The sequence below is a fragment of the Phocoena sinus genome, chromosome 17 (assembly GCF_008692025.1).
Source record: "Phocoena sinus isolate mPhoSin1 chromosome 17, mPhoSin1.pri, whole genome shotgun sequence".
In the NCBI taxonomy this organism is placed as follows: domain Eukaryota; kingdom Metazoa; phylum Chordata; class Mammalia; order Artiodactyla; family Phocoenidae; genus Phocoena; species Phocoena sinus.
Window position 1 is genome coordinate 68931237 of NC_045779.1, and position 18127 is coordinate 68949363.

At 43.3% G+C, this 18127-nt stretch overlaps 1 protein-coding gene across 1 annotated transcript in view; it reads right to left on the reverse strand.

The window, feature by feature from the left end:
* Positions 1-18127, reverse strand: part of ASAP1 (ArfGAP with SH3 domain, ankyrin repeat and PH domain 1) — a 353144-nt gene that overhangs the window by 92354 nt on the left and 242663 nt on the right. Inside the window, 2 exon segments of the mRNA XM_032610031.1 lie at positions 1665-1714; positions 2207-2281. Of these exon segments, the coding sequence (XP_032465922.1) occupies positions 1665-1714; positions 2207-2281 (125 nt within the window).

The following is an 18127-nucleotide window of genomic DNA, read 5'->3' on the forward strand; positions in this document are numbered from 1 at the left end:
TTGATTATCAAAAGATTGAGATTTAAGAGTTAATTCAAGACAAAGTAGATAATGGGTCTTTGTAGACATGCATGTAAATTAGTCAAAAGCAATTTCCAATATTTCTCTAAACTTAGGCTGTTTTCATACCGCAGTAACGTTTTAATCATTCAACCACCTGGCACTGGATTGTACAAAATAAGGATTTAGAAGAAATCCTAATCTATAATTTGGAATGCTATGAAAATGTTCTTCAGCTGGGAAGCAACCAGGGAAATAAGAGGGAGGGACCACATTAAACCTACGGTACCCGAGGCTAATGCTTGGCTATGACATTTGATACTTTGGTATTAACACCAGGGGTCACAGCCCTTTTTCTGAAAATCCATTTAATTAGAAAGCAGACTTATAATTTCAGAAAGAGCCTATAATTTCTAGTTGTGAAAGCAAAGACTGATTTAGCCTTCAAGTCTTCTTTTAAATTGTGGGGTAGGATATCAAACCCCAAAGAAAGCCAATATCCTTGTCTACATACAAACACAGTGGAAAATCAAGCCATCGACCCAATGGAAAACCTACAGACCTGGCTGGGATTCACTACAATACCCTCGTGCCATACCTAAGCAACTCTTTTCATCACACCACCTTGGAGGTTAAATGGGTGTGAAGGCAGGGATTTTACCAGAAGGAGAATAAACCTCAGCTCTCTCTCCACTGGTGTGGGTGGGAAGAAAGCAGGACTCTTGAGAAGAAACATGACGGGAGGATAACTTAGTCCTGAATTTGTTTTTCTTTGGCTTGTGTTTTCACTCTGCTGTTATTGCTGCCTACGGAAATGCTTTTATTCTCTCATGTTTGTACTTATCCAAGTTTATAGCTAAGACTTTTATTAAATGCTTATAAATACATTTCTCCTCCCACCCCACTCCACAGCCTGGTTACAAATGCCTCAGAGCAATAATCACAAAGGGATGTGGTAGGACCGGTACTGCATAAGGATGAGTCAGGCCCACGACAAGACCTCACGTGCGGCCTCCCTGTCATCCCGCATGATAACCCCAGCACGCAGGCCTCTGACTGCCGTCACGCCACACGGCTCCGGCTCTGGGGTTACACAGACCGGAGGGGACACCAGCCCGACATTTATTAGCCTTAGGACCTTCTGCAGGCCCTTGAGCCTTTCTAAGCTTCAGTTTCCTAAGCCATAAACAGATAGTGCAAGGTGCACACAGAGAGGGTTGCTGTGAGGAGGTCATGCATGTAAAGCACTTTGCACAGGCCCTGGTGGGCAGACAGATGTCACACACACTGGGTATTATTCGTACTGCCCAGTTGCCGTGCTATCCTGAAATGTGTAAATGGTCTCCAGTTATGTGCTAACTATAACGAAAGAAAAGTTGCAACAGTCACAGACCTACAACTTGACAGTTCGTATCAGCCACGGATGCCCAAATACCCGACAGTGAAAGTACATCTCACTCCAGACACAACTAGCACGGGAGGTGTCAGCACTTCTAATCAGGTCAGAACACCCAGCCTCTCAGCCCTTACGAGGATGGACTCAACAGTGTTTTGTCTAAAAGCTATTAGTTCAGGGCTCTGTCCTTCTTGTAGTTATTCTTTTTCTTAGAATACTCACAACAAATAAACCAAGCAACCAACCAAAAAAAAAAAAAAACACTTACAACTTTGTCTCATAATCTTTCCAAGCTTTGTCAAATGGCTTCTTGAGATCCTTAAAAAAGAGAAAATAAAACTGAGATTGAAAGTACTTTTGCTTAAAGGTGTATAATCTTCCAGTAACATCTTAGCAGAAACGCTCTCCTTTATAGGACACTCGAAACTTCACACAGGACACTTTCAGGCACGTCACACAACTTATTACACCCGAGAAGCTAAGAGAGTGGGACGGTGTGCATTCCCGGTCACGACGATGAGGCAGGACCCAGTGGTTCTGAGAGGTGGGTCCACGGGTCCTCCAGGGGGGAGCCCAGACTCAGCGAAGACGCCCCCCGCCGCCCCGGTCTTCCTGAGTGTCTCATCTTGTCTCTCGGGCAATAGCGCCACGTGAAGCGGTGTGTTTTTTTCTAATGATCATTTTCCAATGGCATTTTTTATGCTGAAAACGTTCAGAGTGCCTTTCAGACATGAGTACCACTGGGATCTTAGAAGAGAAAGAAGGCAACCCTTTCAAGCTAAACTGAAAGTCAAATTTCTCAACACTCACTCCTTTGACTCCCTTTAGGTCTCCTTTCAACAAGGAATCCAAGGTGAAGATCACGTTGTGGCTCAGGCCCTGGAGCTGAAAAGCAAACAAAGACGGGAGACGGTGAGAAAGAGTCAGGAAAACAAGGGCTGAGAAGCGCTATACAGTCCATCTTCAGGGGGAGCCCTGGCATCTTGGCGAAACCCGTTCCAGCAGCGTGGAACTGAGACCGCAGGGACCCGCAGCACCGGTTACAGACGGAGAGGCTGGCGGGTCCCCTCATTCGAGAAGGAATTTTACTCATGTGTGAGCGTATTCATTTATCAGGCCGCCCACCCATCCAACCACCCTTCCATCGCTCATTTACGAAGTACCTATTCTGTGACACCCGCTATGCCAGGGCCTGGGACGGGGGTGCGATGATGTACACAACACGGCCTGCCTACAGAGGGCTGACGACCCATGGGCAGACGCAGTCAGTACGCAACCAGCTCTAACGCACGATGAGGTCAGGCAGAGGGAGAAGGTGGTGTGAGAGGAAGCAACGCTGACACAGGCTCTGTGCGTGACTCTCTTCACCACCGCTCTAAAGCGAGGCTACCAGAACCTGTCGTGGGTGGCTGCTGTGAAGATGCAATGAGTTAATGCCCGGGGAAAGTGCTGGTGTGCTCCCTGACACCTGGGAAGTGTTTATTACCTTGAAAATCCTATGGGATGTTAAATTCAAATACGGCAATGTGGGAACAGAGGGGCAGGGCGGGGAGACCTTCCCTCCAGCCCTGAACTCCTCCCTGGCCCTGTCCCGTGGTTCTTTTTTTTTTTTTTTTTTTTTTTGTTGTCCCGTGGTTCTCATCCGAGGCTTCCTGCAGCTCCAAGTCACTCCACGTCTTGCCCTCCCTGACCACCAATGTGACACACGAGGGCAGTTTTCCAACGCACACCACCAGACGACTCAGGTCAGAAACAACCATCTCTTTCTTTTTTATTTCAGACAAAGAGATTCCTACCAAGACATTCCATCTTTGCAATCTCACCACCACCCATGCAGAGAAACAGCCGGGCTGGCAGGCTGGCCAACAGTGAGAGGGCCGTGATGCACAGCCTACGTTCTGGGAGGCCAAGGGCACTGGGTCTTAGGGTGTGGGGTGAAAATAATATCAATAACATTAATATTTAATTATCAATAATAATCAAACATTATATTTAATTAATAACAGTAATATTAGACATAATTTATAATCACATTTTAAATTATTGATAATATAATTATATAATAGCTATAATATTTAATTAATAATAATAAATATGATTACGGACAATGGTTTGTGGCTTTCCAAAGGGTCACAGTATGTAAACTGATATAGAGAATATCTGTGGTATTAAAATTTCACAGAGAAAGTTATTAGGAAAAGACTACCTTTTTTTTTTTTTTTTTTGAGTTAGCGGGCCTCTCACCGCTGTGGCCCCTCCTGTTGCGGAGCACAGGCTCCGGACGCGCAGGCTCAGCGGCCACGGCTCATGGGCCCAGCTGCTCCGCGGCATGTGGGATCTTCCCGGACTGGGGCACGAACCCATGTCCCCTGCAACGGCAGGCGGACTCTCAACCACTGTGCCACCAGGGAAGCCCAAAGACTATCTTTTAAAAAGCTCCTTGGGGTGGGAGTCTGCAAGTAGTAATAATAAAAGGTTGAAAAACACTGGCTTTGGGTATGAGATGGGAAAAACAAAGATTAACAGGACTCATTCTCTGCCCCAGACAGACAGTGGGAATAACATCTTGCTCCGAGTCCTCAACAGTCTCATTCCTGAGTCACAAGCCCCCTGCATCCTGCTACCCTGTGGGTCTTGGGCGTTTGCATGGATGGTGGTAAGTGAGGCAGGGATCTCCACTCATCAAGCCAGAAGCTACCTTTCCTCTCTTCGTGGAGATCTTGCATTTTCATCGCAACACTTACCGCCCTTAACCCTTTATCTGTATCTGTTTCCTTAACCCTTTATCTGTATCTGTTTCCTTATTTGTTTGCTGTGTTCCCAATTTGAATGCAAGCTCTTTGAGACTGGGGTCTGTAAGTTCACTGCTATGCTTCCAGAATTTAGAACACTGCATAGCACAGAGTAGGTACTCAATAAATATCTGTAGAATGAAGGAAACACAAGGGTCTTCTCTTGAGGAATGTTTATACTGATGCTAAGTTTAGTGCTTATCAGTAGGGGACCAGTTAATAAATTATGGAAGTTCTACACAATTGCCATAAAAATGAGAAAGCTTTTTATGTCTAACTTTGGAAATATCTCCAAGATAAACTGTTTTGTGATAAAAGCAAAGTGAAAAACAGTATTCATGGTGTACAAGGATTTGTATAAAAAGAGGAAAAAAATATGTCCATGCTTAAATTCTTTCTGAGAGGATACAGACTAAACTGCTGACGTCAGTCCCCGCCAGGGATGGACACGGGGTAGGGGTAGGGCAAGGACACAGGGTGGGAGAGGAGCCTTGTACTGTGTACCTTCTGCAAGTCCGGGGGGTAACATGTACCACACTGTGGATTCAAAAAAAGTAAAAATTCTAAAACAAAACATGAAGAGACAGTGATCATAAAGCATTTTTAACTATTAGTCCTGAACCAAGGCTTTCCCCAATGTCTCTCATCCTTCGGGAAATGAAGCAGGAAAACCCAAAAAATACATAAACGTCATTGCCACCTTGGCCTGAAGGCTGTGTTACAAAGTAACAATAAAAGAATCGTGCAAGTCTGTGGTCTGTACTCAATGTGGGGGTTATTGGGAAGGAAAAGTCCCTCAAAAACCGCGTACTGACCACACAACGAACACACGGCATCACCTTTCGGCCCAGTCATATGGGCAGGCACTGGACTGCAGTCGCATTGATGGAAAACCCCAAGAATTAAGAATTTCTCTGTGGTTATCCACTCACATACTCCTGGGGGCTGATACGAAACCAAGAAGGCAAAATAACCGTGTATTATGAATTGAGAATCTTCCCAGTGATGATCCTATGAAAAGGCCACAGGAAAAAAAATTTAAACTTACAGACTCCTCCTAACTCATTTCCTGGTGAAAAGGTAGGTTAATTTATAAGAACTGGCAAAGGAGATTGTGTTAAGTGAATAGTAACTGTCAGTTATTATAAAGATACTGAAAGAAGTCAGAGAGAACAGAGCAATCTCAAGAGGAGGAAACGTTTAGGACATATTTGGGCAAAACTAAACGTCCCTTCCTTGGCCATCCCAACTAAGAACACCTACTCTCTCAGATATTTGAAGGTGTTGCTCTGTGACAGGGATGGGTCGCAAGGCTTCACAGGTGTAGGATTCTGTCCTTTTCCTGTTTGTTTGTTTTTAATTTTCCGGCTCTTTCAGGAATCCTTTTCATGACCTGAGCAAACTGTTCATTGCAAACGGATGCGTAACAAAAGCATCCCATGGGCAATGCAGCCAACATAACACAATAATAATATTAGTGGACAGACTTCCCGTATCACCTTCAGAATCCTCAGATTTTTAAAAGAAGCCTTTCAATTCTATTATATAATTATTTCCCATTTACTTTACCGAAGTCCTATTGATTACTCTACTCTCATTTACTCTCAATCCATTTCCTTTATCAATAAAGTTAAATTAACGTAAGTTCTTTATGTGATTCAAGATTACACAAGGTTAGAGGGCATGTTTTAAGAAGTATATCTTTTCCATTTTACTAAGCACACAACACATTAAAGACCACTGCAGGAATGAGGTGTAGTTGGGTAAAGACACTACTTTCCAAACAAACTGTTGTTCATTTCCTTCCTCACAAAGGCGAAATTTCCCTGGGACTTCCCTGGTGGTCCAGTGGCTAAGACTCCAGGCTCCCAATGCAGGGGACCTGGGTTCGATCCCTGGTCACTAGAACTAGATCCCGCATGCCGCAACTAAGACCCGACACAGCCAAATAAATAAATATAAAAAAGGGGGGGGGGAATTTTCCCCTAGGAGCATATACATCAAGCCCACCAAAAAATTTGGGATAAACCAGACAGGAGGTGGCTGAGGTCTACCGTTCTGCATAACGCTGCAAAAATGACTTGTTTAAGCAAATAAACTGTAATTAATATTGGCTTTGATAAAAATAACCATTTATTCCTTACAACTGCTTAAACACTCCCAGACATTATACAAACTGTAATTCCAGCCATTGGAAATGACTTCAGGAACAATTTTCCTGTGTATATGAACACACACACATCTATACCCTTAGTTTTTCTTTACCCCTATGTAGCTTTGTACAAAATGAAATGGTCTCGTTACCTGTTTACTGATTTACCACCTGTCTTTCTTTTCTAGAAGGTATGTTTCTTAAGGGGAGGCAGCTCATCTGCCTTGTTCACTAATTGACCAGATTCCAACACAGGAGCCAAGAAGCAGTTGTGGGTCCTCACGCTGCAGGGCAGTTTCTGGCTGGCCTGTGTGGGCCTCGGGGGAGGCGGGGGGCAGTGACTCAGCACCACCGCTGTTCTTCCCTGTGTGAGAGCAGCACAGCTCTGCAAAGGGTACCCCCACACACCCCCGCCCTTAACACCTACGTGCACGTGCGACTGTATCAATTAACGAGGACGTCGTAACCTGCTTGCTTTGTCATCCTGCTTAGCTCTAACACCCTCTCTCCACTGCCCACTGCCTCCCCCTCTCTCTCCTTCCCCTCTACAGAGGGAAACGGCTACTCTGAAAGTAAGGCTAACGCGAATCTGCTGACTTGCTCAACACGTTGGAAAATCCAATTAAAGTAATGAGCCAGCTCCCAGAAGTTCTGCTGAGATTCCCCGGTATAAATTAGGTATTCTGTCTGGTGTGTTAACTCCTTCATGCTCTAGACAGTTACTCACCACCCTGAAGGTATTTTACACCGGTGCCTTGTCATCAGGCCGTTTTCCAGGGCATTAAGATCTGGAGAAAAGAGGTTTTGGTGGGAGCCGAGAGGCATGAGGCCACACATCACTCCTGGCCTGTGACTTTGGGAGAACCGTCTGACCTGCTGACTTGGCTTCCTGATTTAACAATGGGTGTCCTGGCACCTTCCTCAACTAGCCCATGCCGATGTGAGGGGACCAGGGCCTGACACCAACGAAGATCCCACTTCACTGCAGACACACAGGGTTGCCTGCTACATTGGCTGCTCCTGGTAACCCTGCAAGGTGTGTTCAAACACACTATGAATTGGAGGCGTCAAAGCACAAACCAGGTCCGACACTAAAGGCAATGAACCGCCCACAGCACCATCTTCTTACAGATGTCGGAATGCTTTGAGAACTACAACATACTCTATATACGAATGAACAGTTATTATAAGCGATTACTGGCCTATTAAGCTAAGCTTTATTTTATTTGGTTGCATATGCATCAAGGGGAAACAAAGAACACTGCTCAGAAGTGGAGGGACGAGAGTTAACGATCCCACCTCAGGCACTGTTAAGGGCTTTGTAAGTGTACCCTTCACAGATGCCAGAGCGCCCCGTGCTCACATGGTCAAGCAGGTGACATGCACTCAGCTAGGGTGTGCTTGGGCAAGTCATGCAAGGCCACTCTACATGCTGCCAGGGGGCTGTGTGACATACAGATACGGCCTGCAATGCATGTACAACACAGACTCTTGATAAAGTGTGACTCGGTTTACTTTCTTAGAATTCTTTACGCTTGAAAGGCTCAGCAGCAGTGGTGGGAAAAACATAATGATAGCATTTCAGATACTGAAATAGGTCTTTTGAGGCTGGGGAGGTGGAGTGGGGAGACTCCCAAAGGTTCTTCACATCGCACCACTCTCTCCACTGGAAGTTTCGCAGTTGTTTCCCTGCCTCATTCTAATAAACTGTACGATAATGCATCCCATTACACCATGTTCCAACCCAGGCAGTCTGAAATAGTTATTAAAATGATAGTACTGTGTTTAACATGTTATCTAAAGTTGTTGCTTGAAACAACTCTGTAAGATGTGTCTTAGTCTCACCCAATGAATGAGGAAACAGGCTCAGAGAGGTTAAGCAACTTGCCCAAGGTCAAACAGTAAGTAAGGCAGATGGTCAGGTTACTAATTTAGGTTTTTACTAACTCCAAAGGCCAGTCTCATGTGCTGTGTCATGCTGTTAGACTGATGTTTTCAAGTGATTTATCAGATCATATCACTTTCCTGCTTAAAACACATCAACCACTTTCCATCAAACTGGATTCAAATCCAACCTCCCAGTATAGGTCTAACCCCAGCACAACCTGTCTTAAGCCCCTCCACCCATTCCCACTACCCTTCAACCACGCCAGGCCTCCTCGGCTTCTCAACCCATCAAGTTCTCTCTTCCTGGCACATGCTGTGCTCTCCGTCTGGACCACTCGTCCTCTGGCTACTGGCAAAGCGCCTTCCAGTCTCCATGCCACTTCCTCAGTGAGGTCTTGACCGTTCTAGTTCTAGACTGATCACTTCTCCCTAATCTCCCATTACTCTCAACCAGGCAGAACAGGCTCACTTTCAAGAGTCTGCATTTTAGAGTCACTTGTTTCTTCGCTGTCGGGAGTAATGCTTCTTGAGGGAGGGGCTATGACTGTTTTGTCTACCACTGTGTTACATCAACCCCCTAGTGCAGTACAGACACGATATACACTGAATAAAATGCTTGCTGATTGAGTAAATGGATGAAGCAATGAGTTCCCCTTCAAAGCAGGCAAGCTGTTCTGAGACTCAGATATGTTAACAGCATCTGAACCAGTTCTGGTCTTCCTGGTGTGCTCAGCATCAGGATGGAAGGGCAGGGAGGTGGCGGGGTGGACTTAGGAGAGGGATGGGATACGGTCGGGTGACAGACCAAGGATACTCTCCTTCAAGCGGCTGCGAGGCTGTCTGACAGCTGGGGAAGAAAGGGTGCTCTAGACTTGACCTGCCTCCAGCTGGCTATGTAAGTTCAGGTCCATCACTTTTCGCTTCCGCCACCGACAAAATGAGAGACCCAGGAGGTCTCTAAAATAGCTCCAGTTACAATCCTCCTATAGTTTAAAATGAGCTACTGAGATACAACTGAACACAGGAGAAAAATATCCAGACCAAGTGGGCGTAACAGCTACAGTAGATGCTTCAACTGCCTCACGAGCTGAAGGACAGCCCTGGTCTACCCCCCAACCAAGTAATAAAACGACAACAAACAATTCTGCAGTAATGCTGAACAGTTAGAAGGGTGAATTCATAATTCCTATCAACGCTCTAAACTTTTCTGTACACCCCACGATATCCACTATAAAACTTCTGGCGCAATACAACAACCTCTTGAAAAAGCCTGCAATCTCTCAAGAAAATGAGCTTCAGGATCTGAGCCGAGCAAGGACTGACAGGACCACCAGGGCGCCCTGGGCTGCCGGCGGTTTCTCCGCATTTCCGGACTGACTCAAACAATAGCGAAGGAAGGGAAGTGAAAATATTATAAACTGGATTCATGCTCATCACAGCACGTGCAGAGATATCAGAGATGCTTTCAACAATTATTCTAAACAGTGAAAAAATGGAAACAATGGAAATAGTCAAAATAGGAGAGCGGGTACATAAATTATGGTGCAAATGGTGAGCTTTCTATACAGGGGTTAGAATGATGTTACGGGTAGCGCCTCTGGATTCTGCAGGCCCCTCTTGGAGGGGGCTGCAGCTGGTAATGGGGGAGAGGCTCCAGGCTCCTGACCCCGCTCCAGCCTGGGCAGCTCTGCTTTAGGGGGCTGTACGCGTCCAATGAAACAAAGGTTCTCAGGCTACAATATCTTACGAAACAGGAAAACATTTTCAAAGTATATAAATAAATGAAAAATCGGGTTACAAAATAGCACTAGAGTACGAACCCAGTACTGTTTAAATATTGAATAACAAAAATTACACACAGGAAAACAATATGTATGTATAAATAGAAAAAAAGGTTAGAAGATAGATCCCAACCCCTTAACAACAGACTGCAAGGTGATTGGTGATTTTTTTTGAATTTAATTTTTTTATACAGCAGGTCCTTATTAGTCATCCATTTTATACACATCAGTGTATACATGTCAATCCCAATCTCCCAATTCATCCCGCCCCCACCCCACCACTTTCCCCCCTTGGTGTCCATACGTTTGTTCTCTACATCTGTGTCTCTATTTCTGCCTTGCAAACTGCTTCATCTGTATCATTTTTCTAGGTTCCACATATATGTGTTAATATATATTTGTTTTTCTCTTTCTGACTTACTTCACTCTGTATGACAGTCTCTAGATCCATCCACGTCTCTAGAAATGACTCAATTCCGTTCCTTTTTACGGCTGAGTAATATTCCATTGTATATATGTACCACTTGTTCTTTATGCATTCATCTGTCAATGGGCATTTAGGTTGCTTCCATGACCTGGCTGCTGTAAATAGTGCTGCAATGAACATTGGGGTGCATGCGTCTTTTTGAATTATGGTTTTCTCTGGGCATATGCCCAGTAGTGGGATTGCTGGGTCATATGGTAATTCTATTTTAAGTTTTTTAAGGAACCTTCATACTGTTCTCCATAGTGGCTGTATCAATTTACATTCCCACCAACAGTGCAAGAGGGTTCCCTTTTCTCCACACCCTCTCCAGCATTCGTTGTTTGTAGAATTTCTGGTGATGCCCATTCTAACTGGTGTGAGGTGATACCTCGTTGTAGTTCTGATTTGCATTTCTCTAATAATTAGTGATGCTGAGCAGCTTTTCATGTGCTTCTTGGCCATCTGTATGTCTTCTTTGGAGAAATGTCTATTTAGGTCTTCTGCCCATTTTTGAATTGGGTTGTTTTTTTAATATTGAGCTACATGAGCTGTTTATATATTCTGGAGATTAATCCTTTGTCCACTGAGTCGTTTGCAAATATTTTCTCCCATTCTGAGGGTTGTCTTTTTGTCTTCTTTGTAGTTTCCTTTGCTTTGCAAAAGCTTTTAAGTTTCATTAGGTCCCATTTGTTTAGTTTTGTTTTTATTTCCATTACTCTAGGAGGTGGATCAAAAAAGATCTTGCTGTGATTTATGTCAAAGAGTGTTCTTCCTATGTTTTCCTCTAAGAGATTTATAGTGCCTGGTCTTACATTTAGGTCTCTAATCCATTTTGAATTTATTTTTGTGTACAGTGTTAGGGAGTGTTCTAACTTCATTCTTTTACATGTAGCTGTCCAGTTTTCCCAGCGCCACTTATTGAAGCGACTGTCTTTTCTCCATTGTATATCCTTGCCTCCTTTGTCATAGATCAGTTGACCACAGGTGTGTGGGTTTATCTCTGGGCTTTCTATCCTGTTCCATTGATCTCTATTTCTGTTTTTGTGCCAGTACCATATTGTCTTACTGTAGCTTTGTAGTATAGTCTGAAGTCAGGGAGTCCGATTCCTCCAGCTCCGTTTTTTACCCTCAAGATTGCTTTGGCTATTTGGGGTCTTTTGTGTCTCCATACAGATTTTAAGATTTTTTGTTCTAGTTCTGTAAAAAAATGTCATTGGTAATTTGATAGGGACTGCATTGAATCTGTAGATTGCTTTGGGTAGTATAGTCATTTTCACAATATTGATTCTTCCAATCCAAGAACATGGTATATCTCTCCATCTGTTTGTATCATCTTTAATTTTTTTCAGCAATGTCTTACAGTTTTCTGCATACAGGTCTTTTGTCTCCCTAGGTAGGTTGATTCCTAGGTATTTTATTCTTTTTGTTACAATGGTAAATGGGAGTGTTAACTTAATTTCTCTTTCAGATTATTCATCATTAGTGTATAGGAATGCCAGAGAGTTCTGTGCATTAATTTTGTATCCTGCTACTTTACCAAATTCATTGATTAGCTCTAGTAGTTTTCTGGTAGCATCTTTAGGATTCTCTATGTATAGTATCATGCCATCTGCAAATAGTGACAGCTTTACTTCTTCTTTTCCAATTTGGATTCCTTTTATATCCTTTTCTTCTTCTGATTGCTGTGGCTAAAACTTCCAAAACTATGTTGAGTAAGAGTGGTGAGAGTGGGCAACCTTGTCTTGTTCCTGATCTTAGTGAAATGCTTTCAGTTTTTCACCATTGAGAATGATGTTTGCTGTGGGTTTGTCGTATATGGCCTTTATTATGTTGAGGTAGGTTCCCTCTATGCCTACTTTCTGGAGAGTTTTTAATCATAAATGGGTGTTGAATCTTGTCAAAAGCTTTTTCTGCATCTATTGAGATGATCATATGGTTTTTCTTCTTCAATTTGTTAATATGGTGTATCACATTCATTGATTTTCATATATTGAAGAATCCTTGCATCCCTGAGATTAATCCCACTTGATCTTGGTGTATGATCCTTTTAATGTGTTGTTGGATTCTGTATGCTAGTATTTTGTTGAGGATTTCTGCATCTATAGTCATCAGTGATATTGGTCTGTAATCTTTTTTTGTAGTATCTTTGTGTGGTTTTGGTATCAGGGTGATGGTGGCCTCATAGAATGAGTTTGGGAGTGTTCCTTCCTCTGCAATCTTTTGGAAGAGTTTGAGAAGGATGGGTGTTAGCTCTTCTCTAAATGTTTGACAGAATTCACCTGTGAAGTCATCTGGGCCTGGACTTTTGTTTGTTCGAAGATTTTTAATCACAGTTTCAATTTCATTACTTGTGATTTGTCTGTTCATATTTTCTATTTCTTCCTGGTTCAGTCTTGGAAGGATATACCTTTCTAAGAATTTGTCCATTTCCTCCAGGTTGTCCATTTTATTGGCATAGAGTTGCTTATAGTAGTCTCTTAGGATGCTTTGTATTTCTGTGGTGTCTGTTGTAACTTCTGCTTTTTCATTTCTAATTTTATTGATTTGAGTCCTCTCCCTCTTTTTCATGATGAGTCTGGCTAATGGTTTATCAATTTTGTTTATCTTCTCAAAGAACCAGCTTTTAGTTTTATGGATCTTTGCTACTGTCTTCTTTGTTTCTATTTCATTTATTTCTGCTCTGATCTTTATGATTTTTTTCCTTCTACTAACTTTGGGTTTTATTTGTTCTTCTTTCTCTAGTTCCTTTAGGTGTAAGCCTAGGTTGTTTATTTGAGATGTTTGTTGTTTCTTCAGGTAGGACTGTATTGCTATAGACTTCCCTCTTAGAACTGCTGCATCCCATAGGTTTTGGATTGTCGTGTTTTCATTGTCATTTGTCTCTGGGTATTTGTCTCTCTGCGCTTCCTGGACTTGGGTGGCTATTTCCTTTCCCATGTTAGGGAAGTTTTCAAGTGTAATCTCTTCAAATATTTGCTCAGGTCCTTTCTCTCTCTCTTCTCCTCTGGGACCCCTACAATACAAATGTTGGTGCATTTAATGTTGTCCCAGAGGTCATCTTAGGCTGTCTTCGTTTTCTTTTCATTCTTTTTTCTTTATTCTGTTCTGTGGCAGTGAATTCCACCATTCTGTCTGCCCAGTCACTTATCCGCTCTTCTGCCTCAGTTATTCTGCTATTGATTCCTTCTAGTGTAGTTTTCATTTCAGTTATTGTATTGTTCATCTCTGTTTGTTTGTTCTTTAATTCTTCTAGGTCTTTGTTAAACATCTCTTGCATCTTCTTGATCTTGCCTCCATTCTTTCCCGAGGTCCTGGATCATCTTCACTATCATTATTCTGAATTCTTTTTCTGGAAGGTTGCCTATCTCCACTTCATTTAGTTGTTTTTCTGTGGTTTTATCTTGTTCCTTCATCTGGTACATAGCCCTCTGCCTTTTCATCTTGTCTGTCTTTCTGTGAATGTGGTTTTTGTGCCACAGGCTGCAGGATTGTAGTTCTTCTTGCTTCTGCTGTCTGCCCTCTGGTGGATGAGGCTATCTAAGAGGCCTGTGCAAGTTTCTTCATGGGAGGGACTGGTGGTGGGTAGAGCTGGCTGTTGCTCTGGTGGGCAGAGCTCAGTAATACTTTAATCTGCTTGTCTGCTGATGCGTGGGGCTGGGTTCCCTCCCTGTTGGTTGTTTGGCCTGAGGCGACCCAACACTGGAGCCTACCCCGGCTCTTTGGTGGGGCTAATGGTGGACTCTGGGAGGGCTCACGCCAAGGAGTACTTCCCAGAACTTCTGCTGCCAGTGTCCTTGTCCTCACAGTGAGCCACAGCCGCCCCCGCCTCTGCAGGAGACCCTTCAACACTAGCAGGTAGGTCTGGTTCAGTCTCCCCTAGGGTCACTGCTCCTTCCCCTGGGTCCCGATGCACACACTACTTTGTGTGTGCCCTCCAAGAGTGGAGTCTCTGTTTCCCCCAGTCCTGTCGAAGTTCTGCAATCAAATCCCACTAGCCTTCAAAGTCTGATTCTCTAGGAATTCCTCTTCCCATTGCTGGACCCCCAGGTTGGGAAGCCTGACGTGGGGCTCAGAACCTTCACTCCGGTGGGTGGACTTCTGTGGTATAAGTGTTCTCCAGTCTGTGAGTCACCCACCCAGCGGTTACGGGATTTGATTTTATTGTGATTGCGCCCCTCCTACCGTCTCATTGTGGCTTCTGCTTTGTCTCTGGATGTGGGTATCTTGTTGGTGAGTTCCAGTGTCTTCCTGTCGATGGTTGTTCAGCAGTTAGTTGTGATTCCAGTGCTCTCACAAGAGTGAGACCACGTCCTTCTACTCCGCCATCTTGAACCAATCCACACACAGCTATTTCTACTCTCGGTGATTGGTGATTTTTATTTTAGTCTTTTGTCCCTGTATTTTCTAAGTTTTAACAATAAAGTGGTATTATTTTTACATTCAGAAGGTTATTTTTTTAATTAATTAATTTATTTATTTTTGGCTGTGTTGGGTCTTTGTTGCTACATGCGGGCTTTCTCTAGTTGCAGCGAGCAGGGGCTACTCTTCGTTGAGGTGCACAGGCTTCTCATTGTGGTGGCTTCTCTTGTTGCAGAGCACAGACTTCAGTAATTGTGGCATGCGGGCTCAGTAGTTGTGGCGCACAGGCTTAGTTGCTCTGCGGCATGTGGGATCTTCCCGGACCAGGGCTCAAACCCATGTCCCCTGCGTTGGTAGGCGGATTCTTAACCACTGTGCCAGCAGGGAAGTCTCCAGAAAGTCATTAAAAAGAAATATGACACAGAAACACAAGAGGGCGATATAATCAACCAGCAGCTTATTTCTCATTCAAGTTATTTATTATTATAAGATAAAAAGCAGATGGTGTGTATAAAAGTAAAAATAATTAATTAGGCAGTGAATGTGGATGAAAAAAGCTACAGCTTCTCTATGACGCCAGGGAACTCGAGCTGTCTGCCCAGAGTGACAACCCTGACTAGTGTGGTCCTCAGAACAACAGTGTCAGACCAGGCGGAAACTTCTTTGAAGCAAAATCTCAAATCTCTTTAATCAGACTCTACGGATGGGATCCAACAACCTCTGTTTAAACAAGCTTTCTAAGGAAGATGGATGCAAGGTCAAGTTTGGGCCCCGCAGCCTTAGCTGTTCAGAGGAGAAGAAAAACCAAAGTTTCGTCAGAGAAGACCTACAGTCAGGGAGTGGAAATCACTTGCCTAAGGTCTAAGGCATAATTCCTATGAAGAAAGAACAGAGGTGAGTGACTCCTCTGGGAGAGCTGGGAAAGACCTAAGGAAAAGGGGAAACCGAGTTCCCACTTTATGCCAAAGGGATCGGGAACTGGCAAGACTGAATTTAAGTGGAAAGTACAGTTTTACTGGAAGTTTTACCGAGAAAATTGGGTATGTGTAGGAGTGTCAGGGAATATGAGAATTCCTTAACATAAAGTAATGCAATTATATTTTGTCTGATTCAATTTAAGTAAATGATGGGTTAGATTTAACATCATCTCATACATCGAGAGTGAAAATGAAAGCATGATTCTCCTTTGCGTTACGTGCAGCACCTGATTTCATCTGAGGATAATTATACGAACAGGGTGGGGAGAGCTAAGATTTATAAGACCAAGATAAATGAGAAAGCAAAAGGAAAATGCCTACATACGCCTTGGTTTGAAAGAGTCAGCCCGACCCTAAGGGTTTCTTTATTATGCTTGAAATGATTAATCAGTTCATGATCAACTTTCAGACCCTTAATTTCATTTCCATGCATGTAATCTATAATCTGCTATGTTTAAACCAGAACAAAACCATAATGAAAGTGACATCAAATCACATTTTCCTTGCCTTTACTGAACATCTTTATCACATGTTATGGTACATGTTTTACAACAAAAAACTTTTACTTAGGAAGAACCTTATTAACACAATTTAAAAATCTAACAAAATAAACATGTACAAGCACACAGGGCTCACCATGTACTGGGAGAACATCATAATGCCTCACAGTAGACATTTACTGTCTTGATTTAACTGATAAGAAAAGAATACAGGCATCTGCTGCTCCCTTTGCCTGCTGCCCTACTCTGTCTGCTTGGTCCATATCTCATATGTTTTAAGACTCACTTCACTTGATCCTCGTTGAGTATTTTAGAATTCAAAGAATTTATCTAGCTGTGATATTCGCCATCAGCTGATGTATTTCAAGGCCACTGCTGCAGAAAAGAATCTTCTTACATGTGTGATACTGCTAGGATAACCAAATCAAAGTTTTCTCTACTTGAGGGAAAGAAAAAGCAGGACGTTTTAAAAATCTGGTCCTATACCCACGTCCATATTTCCCTATAGAACGAAGTGGCGTCTTAGTGTAAACTATTAGAATACTCTGTATAAGCAATCTCTGAAACAGAAGGTGACAGGCAAGCTTAGCACAGAGCCTGGAACAGAGCAGACACTTGGTAAATCCTGGCTGAGTCAAGGCCACAATTTTAGAAAGTCTCTTCTTTTCTTTCTTTTTAAAAATACTGATTTCACCTCACTCTCTAAATATCAGGTGTATCAACCAATGCTTGATGTTGTGTAATGTTTCTATTTAAAGAAAAGAGCCTCTCCAAGCCCAAGAGAGCAGTTTCACAAAATATCTATTAATTATTTGTGGTTCAGGTCAAGGGTCTCTCTTCTGGGAAGGCTTTCTCGGTATCCTTGCTTTCTGGATGAATAAATGAGGGAGGGAGTGAATGAATGAATCTGCCTCTGGTGACCTAGCTTGGGAAAGAGTAGAGAAGAGATCTGAACTCAGCTGTAACTGACTTCAAAGTCATGCTATGTCCACCAGCTCTGTGAACTTCCAATTTCTTAACACGGCTGGGCAATAAGTCAATAAGAGGGCCATTCACTTTTAGTGGAAGATATAGTAAGCTACTAGTTCCAGATGGCATCAGTAGGCCGCTTCTTCAGGTTTAAACCTGAAGGTACCACAGGCAGGGGTATCATCTAAAATAGAGAGGTAAAGTATAAATAAAGAGGCTTAATATACTCAGAAATCATATACTGAAATGTAAGTAAGAAATAAATTCTAGAAGAGTTGATGTGAAATGGGAAAGAAAATTCAAACAAATAAATACAACAGATGAAATGGATCCCCTGATCCAGCAAAACATCTAAATGAGCGTTTCTCCAAGTGGGTTCATGGGAAGTTAATGTTTCCTATACAAAAGGAAAGTCTGTGGTTAAGTAAGTTAGGAAAACACTGAATTGGACAGGTCTCTTTCATTGCAGGATGTCTCTAAGCCTTCGATATACAAATGTGCACTGTAAATCCCCAAGGGTATTACGTAGTGCTTCTCGATCCAGAACTCTTGTCAAAGAACAAGGCATGGGATTTGTGTTTCAAGGAAAACTTAGGGAAAGGTGTTTCACACTCTGATGCACCCGCTCCCAGGCAAGAGGGAGCGGACACACCGGGTGCAGCCTGGCCACTGACCACAGGTGCACGGGGTATACACGGCTCAAAGCACCCACCTGGCAGGTACACGTGGAGCCTGAAACCCAGACACACTCCCTCACTCATCTGTGCTCTCTGGCACTGGCTGACATCAATCAGCCCAGGAGCAGGCTGGCTGGGCTGTAGTGCCTCTGCCCATGAGTCTAGGCTGGA